At 38.7% G+C, this 24,063-nt stretch overlaps 1 protein-coding gene across 1 annotated transcript in view; it reads right to left on the bottom strand.

The window, feature by feature from the left end:
* The window catches only part of LOC149250191 (uncharacterized), a 371,096-nt gene that overhangs the window by 307,644 nt on the left and 39,389 nt on the right, over positions 1 to 24,063 (bottom strand). The window contains exons 4-5 of the mRNA XM_089453574.1: positions 16,601 to 16,897; positions 8,104 to 8,367 (exon numbers count right to left, since the gene is read on the bottom strand). Of these exons, the coding sequence (XP_089309700.1) occupies positions 8,104 to 8,367; positions 16,601 to 16,897 (561 nt within the window). The remainder of the gene's footprint in view (positions 1 to 8,103; positions 8,368 to 16,600; positions 16,898 to 24,063) is intronic.

The following is a 24,063-nucleotide window of genomic DNA, read 5'->3' as shown; positions in this document are numbered from 1 at the left end:
TTTGAGACTAACTTCAAAACAGTTGAGAGTAGGGACTACCTAGAATAGGCATTCTAACTAAAATTAACCAAGAACCTGCATCTCACTTAGTTTTAGGTGTTGCATCTCATATAGGATAGTTTTTCCATCCTAGCGGCAATTGTTCATCTAGTAACTTGGAATTTAATCTATATTGTGCTAGTAAATAATTTATAAAGGCACTGGACTCACACTTAAAAATCCTAAAATCTAATCAAGTTGTGCTAAATTATTAAACTTGCCAATTATCATTAACCAAGTTCCTAGGCCATTTAGTTGTGTCTCCTGAACTCGTCATCTCATCCATAGCGACTACCCCTCTTAGCTTGCTTTAGGGAGACAGCTTAAATGGAGAGGGTCGGAATTAGAGTGATAGCCCCTGCCCACGAGCATTGTCACATTCAGGTGTACAATTCAGGCGACAACATGACCCTTCAGCTATGGCAATCACTATAAATAGGCCATTGATCTTCAAAATGGGTATTCAATAGAAAGAATGTCTCTAAGATTTTCAAATTGATTACTTCTCTGTGATTTTCGAATATAGCACTATGATCTCTATGGATTCAGATGGATCACTTCACTGTAAATCGGATGGCTCTATACCGTGTGCTTTGTGGTTCGGATAGCATTGTGATCTTTGTGTTTCAATGGCTATGATTTGGCATGATTGTATCGTCTATGATCTTGTCATTTTAGTATGTAATCTCATCTCTGATATTGCTGACATTGGTTGTCACATATATGATCCTTCTACGAGTATTTATGAGTCTCAGCTTCACTATAGATGTTTGGCACCGCATATATATATATATATATATATATATATATGCCTTAGTGATATTTCGCATCACAGAGGTATGGCACTGATGGTCTATATATATGGCTTCCATGGCATCACAGTATCTCGATTCACTGGCACAAAAGTCCCGACATAGCACCCCTGTATTGGCACAGAGTCTTGACATCGTTACACTTGCTCACAGCATTGATACACAGTTTGGTTACTTCCCTCTACGATTAGTATGGCAATGCACAATAAGGTTACACTCAGTATGATACACAGTCTGATTACATCTCTCTGTCATTGGCAATGCACTGTATGGCTATGCACAGCAGGGTTGCATATAGAATGGTCACAGTATGGTTACGCACTGTATGGCATAGTGCAAAATCTCTTTAAGTAGCGAAGTGTATCTATTCATATAGTCTCGGACAGTGGTTTAAGTCTCTCTATTTGTGATGGTCTCAGACAGTGCTATAAGTTTATATAGTCTCGAACAAGTGGCATACATGTTCTCAACTTGTGCAATCTTGCATCTTTGTCAATTTTATTAGAATCGAACCGAAAAAACTTGTGGACCGGGAACTGGTCAGAATCAGAACAGAACCGATAAAAAAAAAAAAATTAAAGAAAAAAAAAAAAAAAAAAAAAAAAAAAAACGATTTACCAAAACCACATAAAATATTCATATTTTAAAGAAAATCATATATATATATTATTGTGCATCCATATGAATTCAAACCATTTATACAGAAATATGCAAAAGTTCTCATTTATATAGCAAGTAATAGTGCATATAACCAAAATAGCACTTAGTGAAAAACATCGTTGAACCAAAAAACATCAACAAGCAGGCTCTAAAAGGCCTTTATAGTCCAAACGAACATGATAGTATGATACAATAGTCTACAATACTACAGCTACAGCCTACAAGTGTTAATTGTCAATGTCATCATCAGAATCATCATCATGATCATCCTCTTCATCCTCATTTGAAGAATGAGTTGCATCCAAGCCTACAATCATTGCCTATATTGGGATATTCGTCATCAATATAACCCTCTAAGCATTAAAATAAGATAAAAAAAAAAAAGCATAGCATGTCAAGTCAAGATTTTGTTTGAGTGATGGGTACATTTTTTGTAGAGTCATGATAGAGGAGTTTGACAACCATTGCCACTAACATCAAAGTACATAAAGGGATCGGTGCTCTTTATTAAATACTAGTTCCTTACCCTCATACATGACAAAATCCAATGGAGACGTTGCAATCCTGATATCCTGAAAAATTGTTAAGTCTGTTGGATTTTGAGTGAAATCTAAAATTCTACTTTCTCCGTATGAAATCCAATGAGGTTGGAACCACTTTCAAACATCTTGAGTCATTTCATGGTAATGTTAAAAATTTAAGTAAAAAGATTAAGGAAAGTGTCATTACCATGAAATGCATAGCAATAATAGGACCATGGGCTTGAATATTAGGCTGAGGACCATAGGCTTGACTATTAGGTTGGCCTAGGGGAGAATTAAAAGTGAGCCAACCAAATCAAAAAATCTAAAAACCAAAAAAAGGCAATTTTTTACGCCAACCTGGGAAGGTACAAACTGCCCAAAACTGATCCGAACCGGGCCTCCGAACTAGAATAGTCTGGTTCGGTACTGAACTGGCCTATTCCACCGAACTGGCCGGTTCAGTACCAAACCAGCCTATTCCATTTCGGAGGCCCGGTTTGTATCGGTTTTGGGCAAAAAACAGTCGGACCGGCCAATTCCGGTCTGGTTCTAATAACATTGATCTCTGTAGGTTGGTCTCGACAGGAGCATAATACATATGACATCGTTCCAATATGACAGCATGGGTATTAATCGTATGTGCATGGTGGACCAAGCATCCCTGTATGGCATCTCAGTTACATTTGTGATCCTGGCACTCATGATTATGATCTTAGCAAAGCATATGATCACTGTATATCTCTGCAATATATGGCATTACCTATATATTACTTCTGCAATGTATATCTCTGCATATAGTTAACCTACAATCACTATGTATGGCTTTCTCTGCATCATAGTATATACTCTGTACAGTGAAGACTTTCGGCATAACTGTATTGGCATCAGGACTCAGCCTTTATATCCAGTATGGCAATCTATTGAAGTCAGTGTTGTGTGGCATCTTGTTCACAGATGAAGTTGTGAACAAGACAGATATAGCCTCTGGAGAGCTTGATATATTATGGCTCAAGATATCTTGTACCTTGTACCTCTCTGTTGAACTATTCAATGACAATTTAATAGAAGAAGAAGAATTTGGAAGGGTTTTCCCCCTTGTGGGGTTTTGCCCTAGTCTCTGACCAAATCTTGGTGTCCTCTTTGTGCATGTTTTTCTTCTCATGTTCCGTTGATATGATATTATTGTTCTTCCTGCATAATTGCTAATGACATAATGTCGTTATGGGGTGAATTTCATATGTGAATGATGGAAAGTTAAAAATGCAAATATCTAAAGCAAAGAACAATACAGCCCTAAGAAAAATTAACATGTTACAACCAGATTTAAGAGAGCACGAGTGATTGATTCAGTGATCTATAAGTGGACTATAGCCACTGTGGAGAATGGACTGATATTTCTTGTTACCACGCTGAAATTGTATGCCTGAAAAATACCAGGTTCCTTTACTTTAATTGTTCGTTGTATCTTCTTGTATTTAACTGATGAAATGGATGTACATGTTTAAATATATTGCTATATAGGCTCTTATCTGCATTATAAATATTTCTAGTAATGAAATAAGTCATTTAGTGTTGTTTGAGATTATTATCCAGGCATATGTTGTTGACTGTTCATGCACATTTAAATTCAAACACCAAAAGGCATCTACAGTAGTACACCTATAAACTGTTTGATGAAAATTTTCACTGAAAAACTCATCAAACTCAAAAATATTGTTGGGAAAAATTTTGAGATATCCTAGGTGGGTATCTTACAAGGTCACAGGAGCAGGATTACATTATTAGTGGGCCCGGAGGGTTTTGAGGAGTTTTATGGGGGCTGAATGGGATCACTTGCCACCCTCACTGGTATAGCTGATTTCAGTGGGCATAAATTGCCACCCTAGTTGGCTTGCAGAGAAGTCATTCAGATTTCTCATTTGTACTTCATTGCATGAGATTTGGGAGCAGTTCTTCAGGTGCCGAGATTGAGAGTTATTCGTCATAGATACACCCCTTGAAGGCTGAATTGCTTCAGGAGATCAGGCTACCTATTGGTGATCAAATTGTTCGTTTGGAGGGCCGATTTCCGGATTTGCATTGGGAGATCGATTTATTGTTCTTTGGAGGCTGAATGCTTATTTGTTAAGAAGCCAATTTGTTCATTTGCTTGAGGGCCGAATTTGCCTATTTGGAGGCCAAGCTTTCTTCTACTTCTGGAGGCCGAGATTTGTCCTTTGGCAGGCCAAGCTTACCTGTTCTTGGAGGTTGTGTTATCACCAAAAAATTGATCATCTAGCCTAATTTACTAGATTCTTGCAGTGAAATCAATTTTATTATGGTAAAATTGGCTTTACATGGTGTACTTCGATCCATCTAGTACATTAGGCTAGATGATCAATTTTTTGGTGATAACAGGTTGAGTTTGAGCTACCTCAGGAGGCCAAAATTCGCCCATAATTGGAGTCTGATTTCTTCTATCAGTAAGGAGACCAAGTTCACCTTTGGTTAGGGCTGAGTTCAGCCATCTTGTGGGATTCCTAATTAAATCTCTTGTCGAGGCCGAAAGCAGCATCTAGTGAGTGTTGGAAAATCGAGGTAATTGGAGATTACTGTTGATTTTCATTACTTGTGAATTTTGTTGGTAGCTTCTTATTAAATTTTGTGTTCTTTTATTTCATCAAGCAATTACCAAAATATAAGCATGAAGATCACAAGAGACAATAAACACAAGATATAGGCTCCACGCCAGGACAATCCTCTTCTTATAGAATCAGATCAAATGAGATTTCCAAGACCAGGACCAAGACAAATGCCTCCATAAGATCCCCAAGTCAGCCCTCCAATCACTGTCATGAACCTGCCCTTTAGATGCCTTTGTCTAAGAGAAATTCGTCCTCCCTGTAGCTTGTACTTCACAGATCTCATGATCCTTCTCTAGCTTGCATAACACAGTTAGTACAGTCCTTCTGTGGCTCACAATACTGTCCTTCTTTGGCTCGCATATTATCACAAAGGTAGTCCTCCTTCAGCTTGCATTTTACTACAGAAATATTGCTTCAGGAACTCGCAACTTTTCAGATCACATATTACAGAAAAACTCACATCCTTCAAGATTATTTTGTCACAGAAAACTTGCAACTATTCAAGATTCCATATCACAGAAAAATGTGTTTATATGCCTTTTATATTGCCACAGACCTTCAACGTACTTGCCATGGAACACCACGAATTATCTTGCCCTTTTGAAGGAGGATTCACCCCAATTTATAGTTGTTCATCACTATAAAGGGTTGCATCTGTTCAGCAGGTCGACCTGACCATCTGGAGGGCCGAATCGGTCTTATGGAGGTAAATTTGACTCTTTTTGACTAAACAAAAATTATTTTCCTTTTTCTTACAAGAAGTCCAAATCGACTTTGACTCAAATTTAATTCTTTAACTCAATCAAAACCTAGAAGCATGAAGAACATGCTTAACCTATACTTGAGCATGAAACCCATGCTTAAATAAAATTATTTTTCTTCTTTTAGAGAAAATACAATTGATACAAGTACAAAGATAAATATGAAGACCGAACCTAGTTACTTTTCCAACAGTGGGAGACCGAGAGTCTTCTCTTCGGAGGTCAAGTTTGTATCACCAGGGGGGCGAGTTCTGCGTATTTTTGGAAATCAGAATTGTGGAGCCGAAATTTATTACTGAAGGGGCCGAGTTGCCTGTTTGCCATATTGAATTTCCTTGTTGGCCAAGTTGGGTTGCTGAAGATTTATATCATTCTATTGTTGGAGTAAAATCCCAGGTTCTTGATTGGATTTTCCTTGTAATATCTTTATGATCAGGTAATAAAAATTTTGTTTTGCCCCACAAATCTCTCTACTGGTATTATTCATTGCTTTATCTGCAAGGTGTTTGACGAAAGTTTTCTCACTGTTTGTTTGTCAAAAGTCCTCGAAGGAAAATTTTAAGTATTTGATAGATTGCAATAGCCTTTTAGACCTTTGGTACTTTAAAGTTTACAGTCATGTTAGTTTATAGTGCACTTATACTGAATCCTTTTTGTTGAAGAATCTAGGGCAAGTGGGATTAATGTGATTCTTCTAGACTAGATAACAATTTGTGAAGTGCTTTTGCAATTTATCTTAGCTTGATCTCCGTCTTATTATTATTTTGTGTGTTTGCTTCATCAAACTGCTATCAAAACAAAGAGACAAGAACACAAGATGTTTGGCTTTCTGCCAGGGCCAAAACCTCTCCCTCTTGGAGAGGAAAACCCACACATAATTCTTCTTATAGAGATTCCAATTGATGAACACCAAGACCTGGACCCTTGACCTGTTAAGCCATTCCAAGACCAAGACACCAATCCTCTTCTTCGTCACTGCTGAGATCATCATCATTACTACTGCTTCATCAAGGTCATCTTCACTGAGATATTTATTATAACAGCGAGATCATTACTGCACCTCCATTGTCACATCTTCACTGAGGTCTTCACTGCTTTTCACTGAGATTATTTCTACACCTTTAATGACATCATCACTATAACAGAGAGATCTCGATATTGAGATATGTATATATCTTTGACAGCTGCAGAGATATTTTCATGATCAATACTTTGTAACTGAGACCGAGATCATGACTTCATCCAAATCGTGTCAAAGCGTGTTACTGTGAGATCTGTTTATCATTCATATGCCGAGACAGAGTATGCCAAGAGTGTGATACTATGGAATCACATCTGTGTTGAGACAGAGATTATCATCGCAAATATAGTGAGCATAATCCTTCCTTGCACCGAGATCTAAATATGCCGAGACTGTTAGTATGTAGAGAGTGTATCTCTTCATCACAAGTACATGACTGCGTTTCAGAGTTTATGCCGAGATAGTGAGTCACAAGATTGTGACTGCGTCTTAGAGTGTTTGTCGAGACAGCGAGGGTTACCATGATCTTTCTCATCACATGTATGCAACAATTGCTAGTCCGAGCTTCCTGTAATCACCACCGTGGCTTCAGGGGTATCCGAAATAGTTTCTTCCTGTAATGCGGATCTCAGACCATCCGAAAATCACAGAGAATCAAGTTCTGTTCCTGTTCTTTTGCATAGACCCTAGCCGCATATATATAGTGGTCAGCCTATGCATTTGAGCTGACATGACAGTGTGGACTGTTGTGTCTTTTGAGCCGACGTGACTGTATTTGTTAATTCATTTGCAGGCTGACATGTCTGTTCATGTTAATTCATTTTGCTTGCTGCCTTCTTCAAGGAGATGGTGCTTGTCTTGGAGGGCTTTGATCTACACACTAGGTCGACTCTTTTACATTACATATGAGCTCAAGAAGAGCATGATATTGATTCTTTGACTTTCCTAGGAAATGAGCAAGAAACTCATTCTTATAATTCACCAAAAAAAAAAAAAAAAACTTTTTCTTGACAAGTACAGAGATCAAAATTACATTTGTAAATTCCAAACCTAGTTACACTTTCTTCAACATTTTTCACCTAAGTTGCACATTCACTTCACTCGTGTCCATTTACTTCATTGTTACAACTATCTTTAGAATATGATTTCAATTTTCAATGGCTCGAGATTATTCATTGAAACTTACTCTCAACAATTTTCAGACAGACCAAAAAGGAGGCCTTTATGTGCTGATCTTCTTGGAATTTGTGCAGATTTTTAGATTGGATAGAAGCATACATCTTCTAGGTACACACCTGAGACTAGAAAAGCACCAGTCCAAACGGAGAGGCTTCCAATGGTGACAAGGTTGGATGCAGATAACTATTAGATAGGTCTGTTGATGCAAATTTGCACAATCACAGTAAGTCATGTGCATATGCATACTTTCGGCTTACTTTGTTTCCTTGTCATTACTTTAAATCAGTAATACTAGAAAACCAACCTTCGACAACCATCAAGTTACTACTAAGACCTATATCAATTGCAAATATCCAAGCACACACAAAAGCAACACACTATATATATGTGTGTGTCTGGGCGCGCACACATGCTTGTGTATATCTACATGAGAGTTAAAATCAAAAATTACAAAAAGAAAATTAACAATTGAGTAGATAATACCTGAATCACATCAGAGATTGAAACTGATCGAGTATTGGCCCATGTAGGCAAACCTTGAACTCGCATGAGTTGAAATGTTGAGGACTGAATCTCTTCTGGGATATTAAAATATTGAATCGACCCTGTCTCTTCAATATTAATTGAACCATTCTTCTTTTTCGAGTCAATGCCGTGCATCAGACCTTGATCATGATTAACATTGTTTGCATTCATTGAGGTAGAAGCCATTCTCGAACCACTAGTTGCTTGTTCAATTTCAATAGCCTATGAATATAAAAAGAATCTTAAAATCAAACAATTGATTAAAACAAAAAACTATTATGTGCTAGTAGCAAACCAAAAGATTCATGGAAACCAAAACACATTATGAGATTTGCAGATTAGATAAATGCTATAATGGTCATAATTAATTAAGGGCTTTATTAATGTACTTTGTGTACTTGTATGTCAGTTTATGTGAATAAATTCACAATAAGGTCATAATATAATCATGAGTCATTACATAGTTTATGCCATTATTAAATGATGAAATGAATTTGGAATGATGTACATCCCTCTCACCTATGTATAATGGCATTGCATTGCAATAATTAATCAACAAAATGCATTTTCTCTCTCATATTCTGCCTTGCATTATCTAGTTGAGTTTTTCTGTTTATCTTTCACATGGTATCAGAGCCACTAAGGAAAGGATCCAGTAATACACAGACAAGAGTTTAGGAATCAAAGAAGATAATGTAGATGTCGAGGGACAATAATACAAAATTGGGAATCCAGCATTGGGCAGCATGAGGCAAGCTATCATGAAATATGAGCACGTTTTTTGGTTAATTTAATATTAATATATTCCTAAAGTGCATTTTTAAAGATGGACACTAGATTTTTTTGGTGAGAAAGGAAACAGGCACAAACCTTCTGCAAAAGCATCCTATCAGGGAGAGAGACACAGAAAATTCATCCAAGGAAGACAAATTGTATTGAAAATTAGAATAGGCAATTCTGTGACAGTGCAGAAGTTCATGGCAAAGACACATAAAATGTTTGAGTTCTTATGGTAGCATTTTGTCACTGAGACACAAGTAGATGAACCAGTGACAAAAAATAACATGATGCAGAAATGCTCAAAAAGTCTCCTAACATACATTGTCACAGGACCACCACAGAACAAGCCAGGTGGAACACCCATAAGCTATGTAATAGAGACTCACATGCCAAGCATGATCAGGTGTAACAGACAGCTCAATAGGACACAAAATGGGCACAGGTAGATGCAGCCTCCAATACAATAACACAATAAGGGCCATTGGCAGGGGCACAATCACAGGATGCAACAAATCAAACGCGGGACTCCAAATTCGATACCAGAGAAAAGTCCACCTATAGCAAGACCGGTAGTTTTATATGTTGCTCTCAGTTGATTTTCCTTTAGCATCGGTAGCAGTTCCAGCCTCAATCGTTGTGCAGAGATTTTAATTTTTTATAGTTGATGGAGAGAGGAGCGCTAGAGGTTCCTAAATAAAGCACAACAGCAATAGATATCCAGTGGTGAGTAGGGCATATGCATATGACTAATTTCAAAGATGACTGGAGGCTCTCGATTCAAAGCAATACCTCTGTGCTTAGAGTCAAATATTTCAAGACATCTGACTGATGGCAAAGATCAGTTTGTTTGTTATATAGAAGATAAAATATGACTCTAGTGTTTTATGATGAAAAGGAGTACACTGTGGAAGGAAAAGACAGCGTCTAAACCAGAATGGAAGGTCAAACATTGTTGTTCACAAATATTGTATATATTCTTGGCCTGCAGACTGATTTGTTTTCAGTCATTGAGATTAAAAAGCACAGTCTAAATCTAGACCTCACTTTCATGAATGAGAGGTGAGTTATAATGGACAAAGAAAGCAAAAAGACAATTGCAATGGGAGTCAAGGGGCAGAGCCTTTACAGGATAGTTCAAAATGAAGATGTAAGGTCACATGCCTTGATAGCCATCAATGCACATTGGCACCGAAATTATAGTCATTTGAATTTGTTTACCTTTCTCTATTAAGTAAAGGAAAAAGGCGTTTGTTCTTCTAGAGATTCAAGAACAAAAGAAGGAGAATTTGTGTGAAACTTGTCTTGCAAGAAAGCAACAATGGATAGCATCTGATGAAGGTACAGCCTAGAGAGCAAAAGTTGTTCTTGGACTGGTGCAAACTGATATAAGTGGTCCAATGAGGACAATATCTTCTCTAGTTGTTGAAATTGGCAGCCAGGGAGAATTTCCTCCATTGAAGCCCCTTCCTGCACATGATTGGATAATCAAATATTAATAAGGTCTTTATCAAGCCAGCTTCTTATAACAAAGGAAATTTAAATTTGGCAAAGGAAATATTTCAAGGAGGGAAATTTCTGAATTTTCAAATTCGGACACCCAATAAGATCAAGTTGGCTTATAAACAAGGGATGTGACCCTTCAAAAGATGAAAAAAATCACTATAAATTTCCCAATTGAATTAGTCATTTTTGGGCATAAAGAATTCAGATGGTTCTAAGGAGAAATTCAGATTCCTTTCTGTGGCTCTCCTATTATTCTGAGGTTCGATAATAATCTCTTTGGATCGTGGTTCATTATTACATCTCTGCATGGATGCTTATCTATGGGTTACGCCAGTTCGATGGCTCATTTATCTTCTCTGTACAGGGATTCATATTAATTATGATTGTGGCTCACATGTATTCTTGATGGCTTGTATACCTACTTCATGTGATGCTTCCTATGGCATATGTTGCACCTATTTTGTCACATGTCCAAGGAAGCAGTTGTACAAAACATTTCAAAGCCCAGAATGATCAACCGAACAGTTCTTATATCATTGTAAACCCAATTTTTGCAAATTGTAATGTAAATGATGCTAATATGACCATTTAATTATGTAACAACCTAGGTAAGCCTATGATTTTGGTGACGAATTTCATCCTAGGAGGTTTTTTGTCTCGCCGAATTATGTGTGTTTCTAAACATGGATAGTTATCAAAGTATTTCCCTCCATTTTAAACCCCAAAACTAGGGTGGAATTCATTGACAAGGCCTTAGGTGAGTCCTAGTGTTTTTAGACGAGTCTATTGTAAAAGTGATTTGGGAATAATTTAATCTATTTGGCTAAATTATTTTATTACAGATCACTTGATCTACTAGATCATATTGTGTTGCAGATTTGGGTAATTATTTGAGGGTCTATAACGAATGGGTATTCCCTGTTGAAAAGTGTAACTAGGTTCGGTCTTCATAATGACATGTGTAAATATGATTTTATGTAATTGATGTAAAAAAAGAAAAATAAAATTATTTTTGTAATGCTTGTCTCATGGGTTTCATGAGCAAGGAATTTTATTTTTAGTTAAGGCTCCCATTGTGAGCCTTTAGGATTAATCACCATGTCATAAAAGTCTATAAAGTCAATGTCAAAGATGTAAGACCCATTTGGGAATGTTACACATTGTAAAAGAGAATTTATTTGTGTCATAAGCCCTCCAAGACCTTGTCACAAACATCCCTTGAAGTCGGCTTTCAAAAAGAGAAGAAGATAATTTCCAAAAGGCATGTTGGCCTAGTCTCCAAGTCAAGTCGGCTTATTTACATGGGAAAACCACTATTAATAGGTAGCTCAACCTTCATCCTAGACACAAAATTTCGATCAAGCAATTCTGCAACAAGAAGAGGTGCGAAAAGTCAAGGAGAGCAGCCTCATAACCAACAAGAAGAAGGAAGGGAAGGACGAAGAATTTTGGTGTTGTTTCTTGGGTGAATTTCCTCGCATGTGTGGCAGAAACTAGGGTTTCTGCAGGTTGACATCAGCCCATATAAAATACAAGTAAAAGGTCTCTCTACCATCAGTTTTGCTAGCCGAAGTTACAAGTGAAAGTTCTCAAGACAAGCGAAGGAGGAATACACCATAGAAGTCCATAATTCTTCTCACATGTGTGATCTTGTAGAGATCTCAAGCAGTCGAGTATTGCAGGTCTATTGAGGAAGGCCGAAATCTTAAGGGTAGCCAAAATACAAAGGAAGGCAAGCAGTTTGACCAAGTGTTGACTTGGGCAAGAAGAAAAGCAGTGAAGAAGGGATTTGTGACTTGGTCTTGGAGAGGTTGTTGTGTCAAGGGTCTTGGTCATGGTCTTGGTATTCGTCAATTGAAGTCTATATAAGAAGAAGAATTTGTTTGGGTTTTCCTCTCAAGTGGGAGAGGTTTTGGCTCTGGTTGATCGCCTATATTTTGTGTCTCTTGTCTCTTTATTGTTTACGCATTGGTAGTTGTTTGATGAAGAAGAGCACAATAATAATCTAAGTAAAGAAAAGATCCTAATCCAAAGAAATAAAAAGCATTCACAAGCAGTTATCATTATAGAGAAATCACCTAATCTTGATGCCCTAGATTTCTCAACATGGATGTAATGTTCCTAAGTAGGAATGTAAGTGATATTAAGCAAATAAATTATGCAGCAACATATAAAAAATAAAACACACATCAAACATCCATGAAAATGCTGCCAATAAGGAACTGCTGAGCCATATTATTAAAAATCTGCAGGCTAGATACAATATGAAATGGAATGGTGCACCTGGGCTTGTACCAATGAACAAGCAAGACCAACCCCAGGTGGAAAAATAGCTGAGTTGAAGGCTGCCCAGCTGCTGCACCACTCTGCACTGCGTTGCCCTAGTAAACCACTGCCCTACTGAACTTCGACTAGCTAGAAGGTGCTCAAAAACTGCCCAGAAAATTGTGTGCTTTTAACCCCAGACTCCTTGGACAAAACCCAAAAGGGAATTTAGCTGGTTTTGACTTTGGATTTTCGACCTCCTTGGAGCCTCTCCCTAGCTTCGACTGCCAATTTCTACTTGCAGGAAACAGCCTGCAAATCCCTCTACAAACTCGTCCAAAATGTTGGTTTTCCCTGTGCTATTCAACTCCTAACTCCTCGGATGGCTCTTGGCCAAGATCAACTGCTCCCCAAGTCCCACGAATTTGCTATTGGATGGCCTCTGCGCAATCCCTCTGTCCAGGAATTCGACTGACTGTTGCACTGGTCTAGCTGGCTGCAAACTCCAACGAAAATTCCTTCTCTATGTTGCCTCCTCAACTCCCGGATCTCCCAACAAGCAATGAATCCCCTTGTTGACCTCCAACTCCTCCTGCATGTTTTTTGGCTGCCCAGGAATACGCAGTGCCCTCTTTGCGTTGATCGCTGAAGTGTGTTGTTGCCCCCGACTCCCCGAAACTCTTGTTAGAAAAACCTCCCTAAGGCGGGCACGAATGGTCCCCCGAAGTAGAGGTTGAATCTCCCGCGTGAGAGCTTCATGGCTAAACAGCTGATAGGCTTGCTAAGCAACAAAGCGTAAAAGTGAGTGTTTGTTTGCAAATGTAGAAGATAGTCCAAACTGAGAGTTGATCCCTCCTTATATTCCCTTGGGCCTACTTAGCCTCAGGTGGGCCGCTCCATCCACCCATTCGATTTCCCTCCAAGCACATCAAATGGCCAAGTTCGAATTCCCCATGTGGGTGACCCCCACATTCCACTAGCTGCTAAATAAAGTTGAATTTTCCCCATAGTTCGTAAGTCTAAGTGTGGGGTCCTCCTCCTAAGTCAAAATTGTGCCAAAAATGTGTAGTTGCACCCTGTGACTAATGTATGTGAGAAGGGACATGACAATGGAATCAGAGCTAAGGTGACAAAGTCAAGGAAGGGCATCTCATCAAGAGACACACAAGCAATCAAGGATCAAATGTCGAAGGATATCAAAGTGAAGTCAAGAAGTGTCAAAACCCTAGATCAAAGAAGAAAGTCTACACCAACAAGAAGTCTTGGAATCCTCAAGTCATCTCAAGAGACCACAAAGACCCTACTCAAGTTGAAGGACTTATACATCAAGTTTCTTACTAGAGAAGCAAGATCAAGGACGTTGTCATCATCTTCAGAAGTTTTAAGGCAATTTCCTCTCGTTGAAGCAAGGACCTTACCATTATAGAAGATCATCCAAGAAGTCACCATTGATCATCATCAACAAGGACATCTCCATAAAAGGATCTAAAGTGATCTCCTTCTTTGTGAAGTCAAGGATCACCCTTGAAGAGATCTATCTTCATCAAGGAGAAGTTCTCTATCATCTATATTATCATCAAATTCAAGGAGGCAGTGAGTGGAAGAAGCATCTTCACAAGTATATTTATGTCTGAATCTGTCAAAATGTCTTTTTGCAAGGAAAGCAACAAATTGGTTGGGGCTTCAAACTATCTTGCATGGAAGAAGAGGACAGATCTGAATCTCATTGAAAATGAGGTTATGGATCATGTCAAAGGATCTATCACCAAACCAGCAAAAGAAGATGCTCAAGAACTTGCAAAGTTTATGAAAGGGGAAGTGAGGGCTCAAAGAATTCTCATAGAATCCATCAAGGATCCCCTCATTCCATATGTATCTAAACTCGACACCTCAAAAGAAATATATGACAAATTGGTAGAGTTGTTTTCTGTAAGCACTACAGGAGAAGTTATCTCTCTAAGGCAAGAACTCTACAAGCTAAGGATATCAAAAGAAGAAGGGATAGCCTCATACTTTATGAGGATATCCGAAATAAGGGATCAACTTCAAGATTTGGGAGAAGTAATGTCTGACAAGGAGATGACCACTGTAGTACTAAATGCACTACTAGAGGAATGGAGTAACTTTACTTCAAGCATTTATGGGAAGAAAGAAGCTACTCTATCCCAGGATCTATGGTCTCTATGCAAAATTGAAGAAACCAAATTGAAGGCAAAAATGGATGTAGGATCCAGTGAGCAAAATCAAGCATATGCTACTATGGCTAAGAGAAGAGGAAAGTCTGAGAAATTTGCTCCTCATAAAAAGAAGAAGAACATGGTTAAGGTTCAATGCTATGGATGCCAAGAATATGGGCATTACAAAAGAGATTGTCCTAAGCTCAAGAAGGAAAACAACAAAATAGGTAGAGAAGAAGTGGAGGAAGTTGAAAAGAAGAAGTCCAAGAAAGAGGAAGTAAGAGATCTCTACTACGATTGAGATAGTCTTCCTCACCTAGTTCTTTTCAAGTTCCTGTTTTCAAGTTCTCTATTGTAAGATATGGCTATCATGAATCACTAAGGAAAATGATAGGATGCATCATGGCATCATATAAGCATTAAAAGAAAGAGCTCGTGACATCATCATAGAGAAGCATGAAAGATGGCTGAAATAGAAGTCTATGGAAGTCACCTATGGAAGGATATAGCTCTTGGTAACCTCATTAGAAGCATAAGTGGCACTTATGGGAAAAAGAAGAAAAAGTCATCTAGCACAAAGCTCATCATACATCAGTCAAAAGGAAACATCTGTTGGATGAGGATACTCAAGATCCTCTATTGGAATCTTCATCGGAAGGTTCACCAATCAAAAGGAAGCAAGGGTTTCATCAAGAATTCCATCTTATGGGAATTCATGGGATGATGGTATGATGACAAAAGAGGTGAAGCAGATCAAGGGATTGAAGTTCTTTCAATCAAGGAAGTTGTTGAAGGAAGTCTAGATGACCTAAAGGAAAATGAGGTATGTATGCTTGTGTTCGATATTTATAGAGTCGTGTCATATGGTTGCAGGTAACACGGATAAATGCTCTATCTCCAGAGCATGATAAAAAGAAAGGATCTCCTCCCTTGAAAGGATGCAAGAAGGCATGGGTCACACATTGTCTAGATGAAATCAAAATAATATGTCCTCATATGAAATATGAGGTGGTTGACAAAATTGGAGGAATTATGACTGGAAGTTCCTAGAAGGAAATGTGTGAAGAAAGAAAGGAAGAGATCATGGAATATGCAATTATGGAAAAGGCAATCAACATCCGAGGACTGAGAGATTTGACTAGGATATTTTCATGAAAGATATGAAGACTTTGATGAAGTCTGAAAAAGAAAGAGACCCTTGACAGTATATATCTTTTGGAGATGTGTCAATGTGTATACAGGATGTTGACGCAAACTAGAAGATGTCATGACTCATGATGAAAGACCATCACAAAGGTAATTTTGATTTAATGTTTATTCCTTATTTTTGAATGATATCTGCATGGGCTTATGCAAGGCTGCCAAGGGAAGAGCTATGGATATCTTCCTTTGGTTCGATCCAAACCTTTCCTACTCTTATCATGCTGCAAGAGATTCTACTGTCACCAGCATCATGGGGCACAATAAAATATAAAATACAGGCACAGCATCAATTCTTTTTATTAGATAGATACCTTATTCTATTCAATTACACTATCATAAGATACATTTTACCCTCCCTTGGAAAAGTGTATTATCCAATAACAATCACAAAACGAGCAAAATTTGTAGAAAACCTTAAAAAATACCAGAGTGAGAACTGCGCATAATCTTTGGACAACTGAAATCTATACAAGGTATTTCACAGATTTGATCAGGTATTCAAGAGGCAAAGAAACAAAAATGCACACCTGCAAAGTCCTTGCAAATGCTTCATCATCAAGAACCTGTCGTTTCCTTTTGAGCAAGTGTTTTTCAACTTCAATTGACTCTTTAACATCAGCTGAGGACTCAATGTGGTCATTGGCTTCTCCACATTGTGCTGATGGAGGCTCTTTTTCCCTATCATCAACTGCAACCTTATACTTGAAAGGGAGGCTTCCTGGAATCAATTCTATAATATCTCCATCTACAAGAGTACCTTGTTCATGTGGAGAGAGCCTTTTCCTTGAATTCCCTGACCTAAGACTGATTGGATTCTGACCTTCCTGCAAAATCAATAAGGCTTTCTGTAAGTTAAATCAGGAAAAGAGTTAAAAAAATAAATCCATTTGTGCATGAGATTGGAAATTAAAACCAATTCCAGAGTCCGGAGAATCTGCTAATACATTATGGAATAGTGCAAGTATTAGTTCCCCTTTTTGGTGTGTGTGTGTCTAGGTGCATATGTCGCAATCTATAATAATGCAGTACAGTCCTTTTCTCCAGGAAACACTTATTATTTTAACAAGGAAAATATGTACAAGAAGAAAAGCTATGTAAAAAACAATATTTAGTACTTACAAGAAAACTAGCCAAAGTCAGGCATCTCTCTCAATGCCACAATGGTTGAGAAGAGATCCAAATATGCAAGGCCATTAGCATTCTTAGCTTCGTTGATCAATAAATAATCTTTGACTGAAAGCATAACTCTTCCCAGCACATTCTAAGGAAAGAGTGAACAAAGCTATCAAAGTTATCAAAAATGCACTTACGTCTCATTCTCCACAATGTACACATATTAGATACCCAAGAAATACTAGAGACCCATTAAAATAGACAATATCACTTGTTTAGAGCAGTGTTGCAAACATCCCAATAACATCCTGATTCTAAGTCAGCTGACAAAAGGACACAGGACGTGGATGAAATGAAAATATGAGTATCTGACACGTGACACGGCAACCCCCCAAAACATGACATGGAGGACACATTATATACTATATATTAAAAAATATAATATATATTTTAAAAAAAAAAGTGAATTACACAAAATATGAAATATATAAAACATTTACATCATGATGATACAAATTCAATCAGACAACTAATGCATATAACCAAAATAGCATTGAGTGCGAAGGCAATCCATCTTTGAACCAAAAATACATCAACAAAGCTAAATGGTTTGTATAGTCCAAAAAAGATCATGCTACAACAAATAACTAGTACTATATATCATCAAAATCATTGCCTATATTGGGATATCCTCATCATCAGTATCAGCTTCTAAGCATTAAAATAAGATAGAAAAAACTTAACTTGTCAAATCGAGATTCTGTTTGAGTGATGGATGCATTTTCACTAGGATCATGATAGAGGAGTTCAACAATCAATGCCACTTGTTGTCACCCAAAGTGTACACCAAAGGCGCAACACTCAGAGTAGGGGTTGTCACCTATTCCCTACTCACTCGGTTTAAACTTTCTCTTAGACAAGCTATGGGGGGTAGTCCCTAAAGATGAATGAAAGAGGAAAAACTTGTTGGAACAAGAAGTTCTAGGAGACTAAGGGCAAGGCAATCACTCCCCTAGGCAACTTGATTTAAAGTTAACTGGCACAGTGGCAAGTGAATTACTATTATTGAGCAAGGAGGAAGGTCATTTGGTCTAGTCTAAGGTCTCGGTCTATCTCCATTTGAACTTGCTAGTGGAAGAGTTTGACTGGGCTTTCCCCTATAGAGGGGTTTTAGCCCTGGTTGAGTGCCTACATCTAGTGTTGTTGATCTTCATGTTTTGATTTGATAATTGCCAGATGAAAAAAAGATAAAAGAAGAACATAAAGAGAAGTTAATAAGACTACAAGAATATCACAAGTAATTATCAATATAAAAAAATCTTTTTGCCTTTCTGATTTTCTAACATGGTATCAGAGCTAAGGTGAAGAAGGAAAGAGAAAAGCAGCTTGAATGTATATTGAAAGAAGGGTTAAGGAGGAAGTAACAAAAGAAGGTCATTAAGGAAATGATCATATAAGAAAATTCATTATAGGAAAGGATCATATTTTAAGGAAAGGCTTCAAGGTAGCATTCGTTGATGGAAAGGTACTTATTTGGCAAAGAAACCCTAAAGATGCATTTACTCTTGGATTTAGGGTTGATGGTCTCTATCAAGTTGGAGGAAGTCCTTTGGGAGCTTTGGCAAACGATACTTCTCTTCAATCTGAGCTATGGCACTGAAGATTTGCCCACTTACATTACAAAGCCTTACCTAGGGTAAGGAAGATGGTCACAGATATGCCCGAGTTCAACACAAATCATGAAGGTGTTTGTCAATGTTGTGCAGATGGGAAACACACTAAGGGACCATTCCCTTCGAATGAAAGCAAGACAACTGATATTCTTCAATTAGTCCATATGGCCTATCTTGTATGTTGCCCATAACATCATTAGGAGGATACTCATATTATGCAATCTTTGTGGATGACTACTCTCGCAAAACATGGATCTATTTCTTGAAAAGGAAAAATGAAGTGTTCAAATGGTTTTGTTCTTTCAAAGCATTGGTGGAAAATCAAACAGGGAAGAAAATCAAGATATTGAGAACCGACAATGGAACCGAATATGAATCAAATGAATTCAATGACTTTTTCAGAGAGGTTGGCATTAAGAGGGAGACAACTGTCCCATATGTTGAAGAATGTAACTAGGTTTGGTCTTCATAAATGTATTTGAGTCATTATGTAATGTACTTATGAAAAAGAATGAAAAGAAAATTTTATTATTATTATTATGACTTATTAAAGCATGGGTTTCATGCTTGGGTCATCATGTTTTAGGTCAAAGTCCCCATTGAGGACTTCTAGGATTTATGTTGAGTCATTAGAGTCATTGTACATTTAATAAGACCCTTCTTGGGCTTTTGAATCATGTAAAAAGAATTATTTTTGAGTCAAAAATGAATTTTGTCACCTCCACACCAAGTCGGCCTCAAGAAGGGTAATTCGACCTCACCAAAAGCCTATATATTGAAGCAGTTCGATTCATTTGGAGGACAATCACTCACACAAGTTCGATCTCCTAGAAGAAGCCATGAAAAAGTGTGAAGTTGCAGTGGAAGAAGGAGAATTGCAGGATCAAAGGTTTTGGGTTCTCTCTCTCAAACATGTGATTTTCTGGGCTACGGCATCAAGGTCGAAGTTCTGGCATCAAGGTCGAAATTTTGTTACGGCATCAAGAAGTTTTGTTACAGCATCAAGGTCGAAGTACAGCATCAAGGTCGAAGTGTTGCTTCAAGGTCAACGTGTTGCTTCAAGGTTGAAGAGCTAAGTGCTTCAAGGTCGAAGTTGTTGCATTAAGATCGAAGTGGCTAGATCAAAGATACTACTGCATCGAAGTGTTGTTTCTACTACTGCTGCATCTAGGTCGAAGACAATACTGGAAAGTGATCATCTACTGAAAAAGGAAAGGGTTGACTTCGTGTGTAGGAAGTCTGTGTCTAAGTCAAGAATCTTGGATTATCTCCAGAAAACTATTGAAGGAAGAGTTGTTGACTGGGTTTTCCCCAAGATTGGGGTTTTGCCCTGCTTGTCCACCTAAATCTGGTGTCCTTGATCTTCGTGCTATTGTTTTGGTAATTGCTTCATGAACTAAGATAAAAAAAGAACATAAGAAAGTTAATAAGAACACAAGTAATAATCAAGTATAAGAAAATATTTCTGCCTTTCTAATTTTCTAACACCATACGCTCTTGAGCATAATGGCATTGTTGAAAGGAAGAATCGGACAATCATGGAAGTCACCTATGCCATGCTCCATGATCAAGGCCTACCAAAGTTCTTATGGGGAGAAGTTGCCAACACTGTCGTATATGTTCAAAATAGGAGCCCGCATCAAGCCTTGATTTGAAGACACCCGAGGAATTCTTTGCTGGTAAGAAACTTGATGTTTCTTATTTTAGAATATTTGGTTGTCCCATGTATTTTCACATGCCTAAAGAGAAAAGGAATAAGTTGGAAGCTTCCGGGAAGAAAGGAATATTCGTCGGCTATAGTGAAAATTCAAAGGCATATAGAACCTATGTGCCTAGTCAAAGAGATGTGGAAGTAAATCGTGATGTCACCTTTGATGAAGATACTACCCTTGGGAAAGCCAGAGATCTCCCTACTCCAAGGAAGAACAATGATGATGCTGCGGAAAAAGAGGATGAACCTCCGACAGATGAGCCTATCCCCGATGTTGAAGGCCCAATGGATCCACCTCCTGGTGATACCTCTACCTCAAGGAAACGTCCACTATAGCTCAAAGATACTCTCGAAGGTGCTATAAGACATGCTGCTCCAAGAGGGACATTTCGTGAAAGTAAGAAGTCAAACAGTATCAAGGTTATTTGGCTACTATGAGTACTATTGTTCAAGTTGAACCATGCACATTCAAGGGAGCCGTAAAATACCAAGTTTGGAAAGATGTGATGAATGAGGAGTATAAGTCAATCATGAAGAATGATGTCTGGGATGTGGTGCATAGACCCAAGGACAAGTTTGTGGTCATTTCTAAATGGCTTTACAAAATTAAAAATGGAGCTGATGGGAGTGCTAAAAAATATAAGACCAGGTTCATTACTCGAGGCTGCTCTTAAAAGGAAGGAGTGGACTATGACGAGATGTTTGCACCGGTTGCCTGATAGACTGTGAAAATTCCTATCCTCAAGGAACCCCTACTACAGCGAAAGCTGAATTTACTTCTACTGGATTTTAATATATATTATCAAGTTATTTTCTGAATACTGAAGCAAATTACTTCTGCAGCCTACACTACTTTAAATTTGAATTGATGAAACAAAAAATTGAGCAAAGAACAAGATACATAGGACACAATTATTTTTGGACAAAATAGTGCCCAGAAAAACCCAATACGAGAAAACCGGTGTAGCAGCTCTGAGGGTTTTCTATTATTAAACAGTAATTCTAAATACAATGTCGGTTGCCCTCCTGGCAAACCAGTGACGGAGAAAATACAATCGCAGAAAACTGAGTGACTTTTACCTCACTTCACCTGGTAGATTCTGGCTGATCCCGCAGCAAAACTGGCTAACCTCGGCTATCTATGCGTTGGCCCTGCATAGGCCCTGTGCCAGCCTTACAGGCTCTGCGTCAGCTCTGCATCAGCTCTGCGTTGTCTCTTCTGCCTACTGCGTCAACATTCCCGGTTGTTCCGACAGTTCCCCGGCAATTCCGGCTTTCTGCGTGAGAGCAGCGTCTGCTTTTGCACTGACCCTTTTGGCTCTGCGTCAGGCCTGCGTGGGCCCAGATTGGCCCAGCGTTAGTCCTCCTAGCTGCTAAGCTACCTCCACTAGCGTCTCTCTATCTCTCTATCAGTACTCCCGAACTATCCCTACCCCTCTGCTGCAGAATGATCACCTAGTTCGAATTCTCAGCTTCCCAACCCTAGAAATCGAACTCCAGATCAATTCATTCTCTCCATGTGTGTTTCTAAATGAACCCCAAGCCTCCTTCTTATACTTTTCTCGTTAAGACTTCAACAACCGAGATTAAGTCTCTAATCAACGGCTAAGATTAAAACTTGACTTGATCCGCCTTCTAGATCATTCTCACCCATATTTTGATTAATACCCATTAATACTTTAATTTTCCTAAGTTTAGACTTAGAAACCCCATTAAAAATATTAATTATTTTAATAAAATATAATTCGGGTGGAATTTCACCAAACAGTGTCTGGGTTCGTTAGAACTCATTTGCCTTAGCCTCTCCACCAATTTTCATGGCTAGAGCACAACCGATGCTACCAAAAACCAACACTCCCTCTTAGCGAGGAAAGTGCTCTAGCAAAAATGTCCAACTGCATGTTGCTCTGTCTCTGAAGCATCTCCTTTCCGCATTGTTGCTGCCACCAACATTGTGTTGATGTTGCTACTGTATTGTTGCCCATGACACTGCCACTGCCACTGCTGCATCTGTACTACATCTCCCTCTGCATCTGCTGCTAACACTGCCATTGCTAGATCTATAGTGTACACTGCATCATTTTCCAATTAATGTTGCTCAGCAATGGAAAAGCATCCAAAATTTCTAAACTAGCTGTGTTCAGCGTAATAACATGAATGTTGGAATCTGACTGCTACTAGTCTCTGACCCTCTGAATTTTCTACACTACTACTGACTTCTACACTGTGACATTTGCACTGCTGTCAACCTTGCTCTGCGTTGATCAGTCCTGGTCTCAGGGTATTGCATCTATCCTCCAAACAATCCACTGCATCATCTAACACTAAGTCCATCTTGCTATTGTTGAATCTTAGGCTCCCATAGCAAGGAATTGATCCAAGAGGTGGATTCCTCAAGGATCCTACCCATGTGTAGTCCTTCCGACTACAGCTTAATATCGCCCCATTTCCCTCCTGGAGAAGTCTTTGCTGGAGCAACCTTAGGATCATGTTTCTCATCCTTATCCTTTTGCTTCAAAGGACACTAGGATGCAAAGTGGCCCATCTCGCCACATCTGAAACATTTCACTTTTGAAATGTCCTTCTTTCGCTTCTGCTTTTGTTGTCCCTTGAATGCTAGAGTTGTGTTCTCCTCCTCCTCCTTGTTCTTCGTGCCACTCCCACTGTTGCCATTGAGGTTGACCTTAACCGGGTCCCTCCTTAATTCTTCGTGTTGAAGAGTTGCCCACATCTCCTCCCATGAAGGTAGTCTTTCCCTGCCCAATATACTATGGACGAAGACTTGTCATTCATCCAAAACTCGATTCAGGGCCGTCCTTACCATCACGGTAGACTGAGGAGTAGACCCCACTGCAGCAAGCTAGTCCCTGGTGTCCTGAAGACGTTGAAGATAGGAGTCAACCCCTTCTCACTTCTACATCAATGTCCGCTGCAGCTTTTGTTCTAGGTACATCTTCCATTGTTCAAAAGAACCTTCATATAGTGAAGACAAAGCTTCCCACATCTCTCGGATTGTATCTTTACCCTACAAGTGTGAGACCACATGATCTCGAACTCCATTGAGTATGAACCTCTTTGCCTTCCCCTGCTTGGCCTTGTACTTCTTCTTTTGATCATTGTTAGCAGGAATAGCCACAACACTCTTGATGTAGGCTTCGAGATCGTACTCCTCCAGAACAACTAAGATTTTGGTCTTCCATATGACATAGTTGGAAGCTCCTTCCAACCTGTCCTGATCTCTGAGCCCATGCGATGCCATCTCACCCAAACTGTCGAACTGACTCCTCTAGTCACTGCTCAGCACTGCTGCCCGGCAAGTGAGAAATTCGAACTTTTGGCAAGAAAAGTTCTCTGAGGAGAAAATTCCCCTTCTATGTGTCTTCGCTCTTTTCCGACGGATTTCTGCCCTGGCAGAAACTGCGCCCTTCAAGCACTACATTGAGGCTCTACATCACTCCCTCTGCCTCTGCAAACTCACGAGTTGGAAATCGTA

This window comes from Pinus tabuliformis, chromosome 7 (genome assembly GCF_031772625.1).
Source record: "Pinus tabuliformis cultivar Carrire ecotype Pingquan chromosome 7, CPIR1, whole genome shotgun sequence".
Classification (NCBI taxonomy): Eukaryota; Viridiplantae; Streptophyta; class Pinopsida; order Pinales; family Pinaceae; genus Pinus; species Pinus tabuliformis.
The sequence above is the reverse complement of the archived record's forward strand: the minus strand, read 5'-3'. Positions and strand labels throughout refer to the sequence as shown.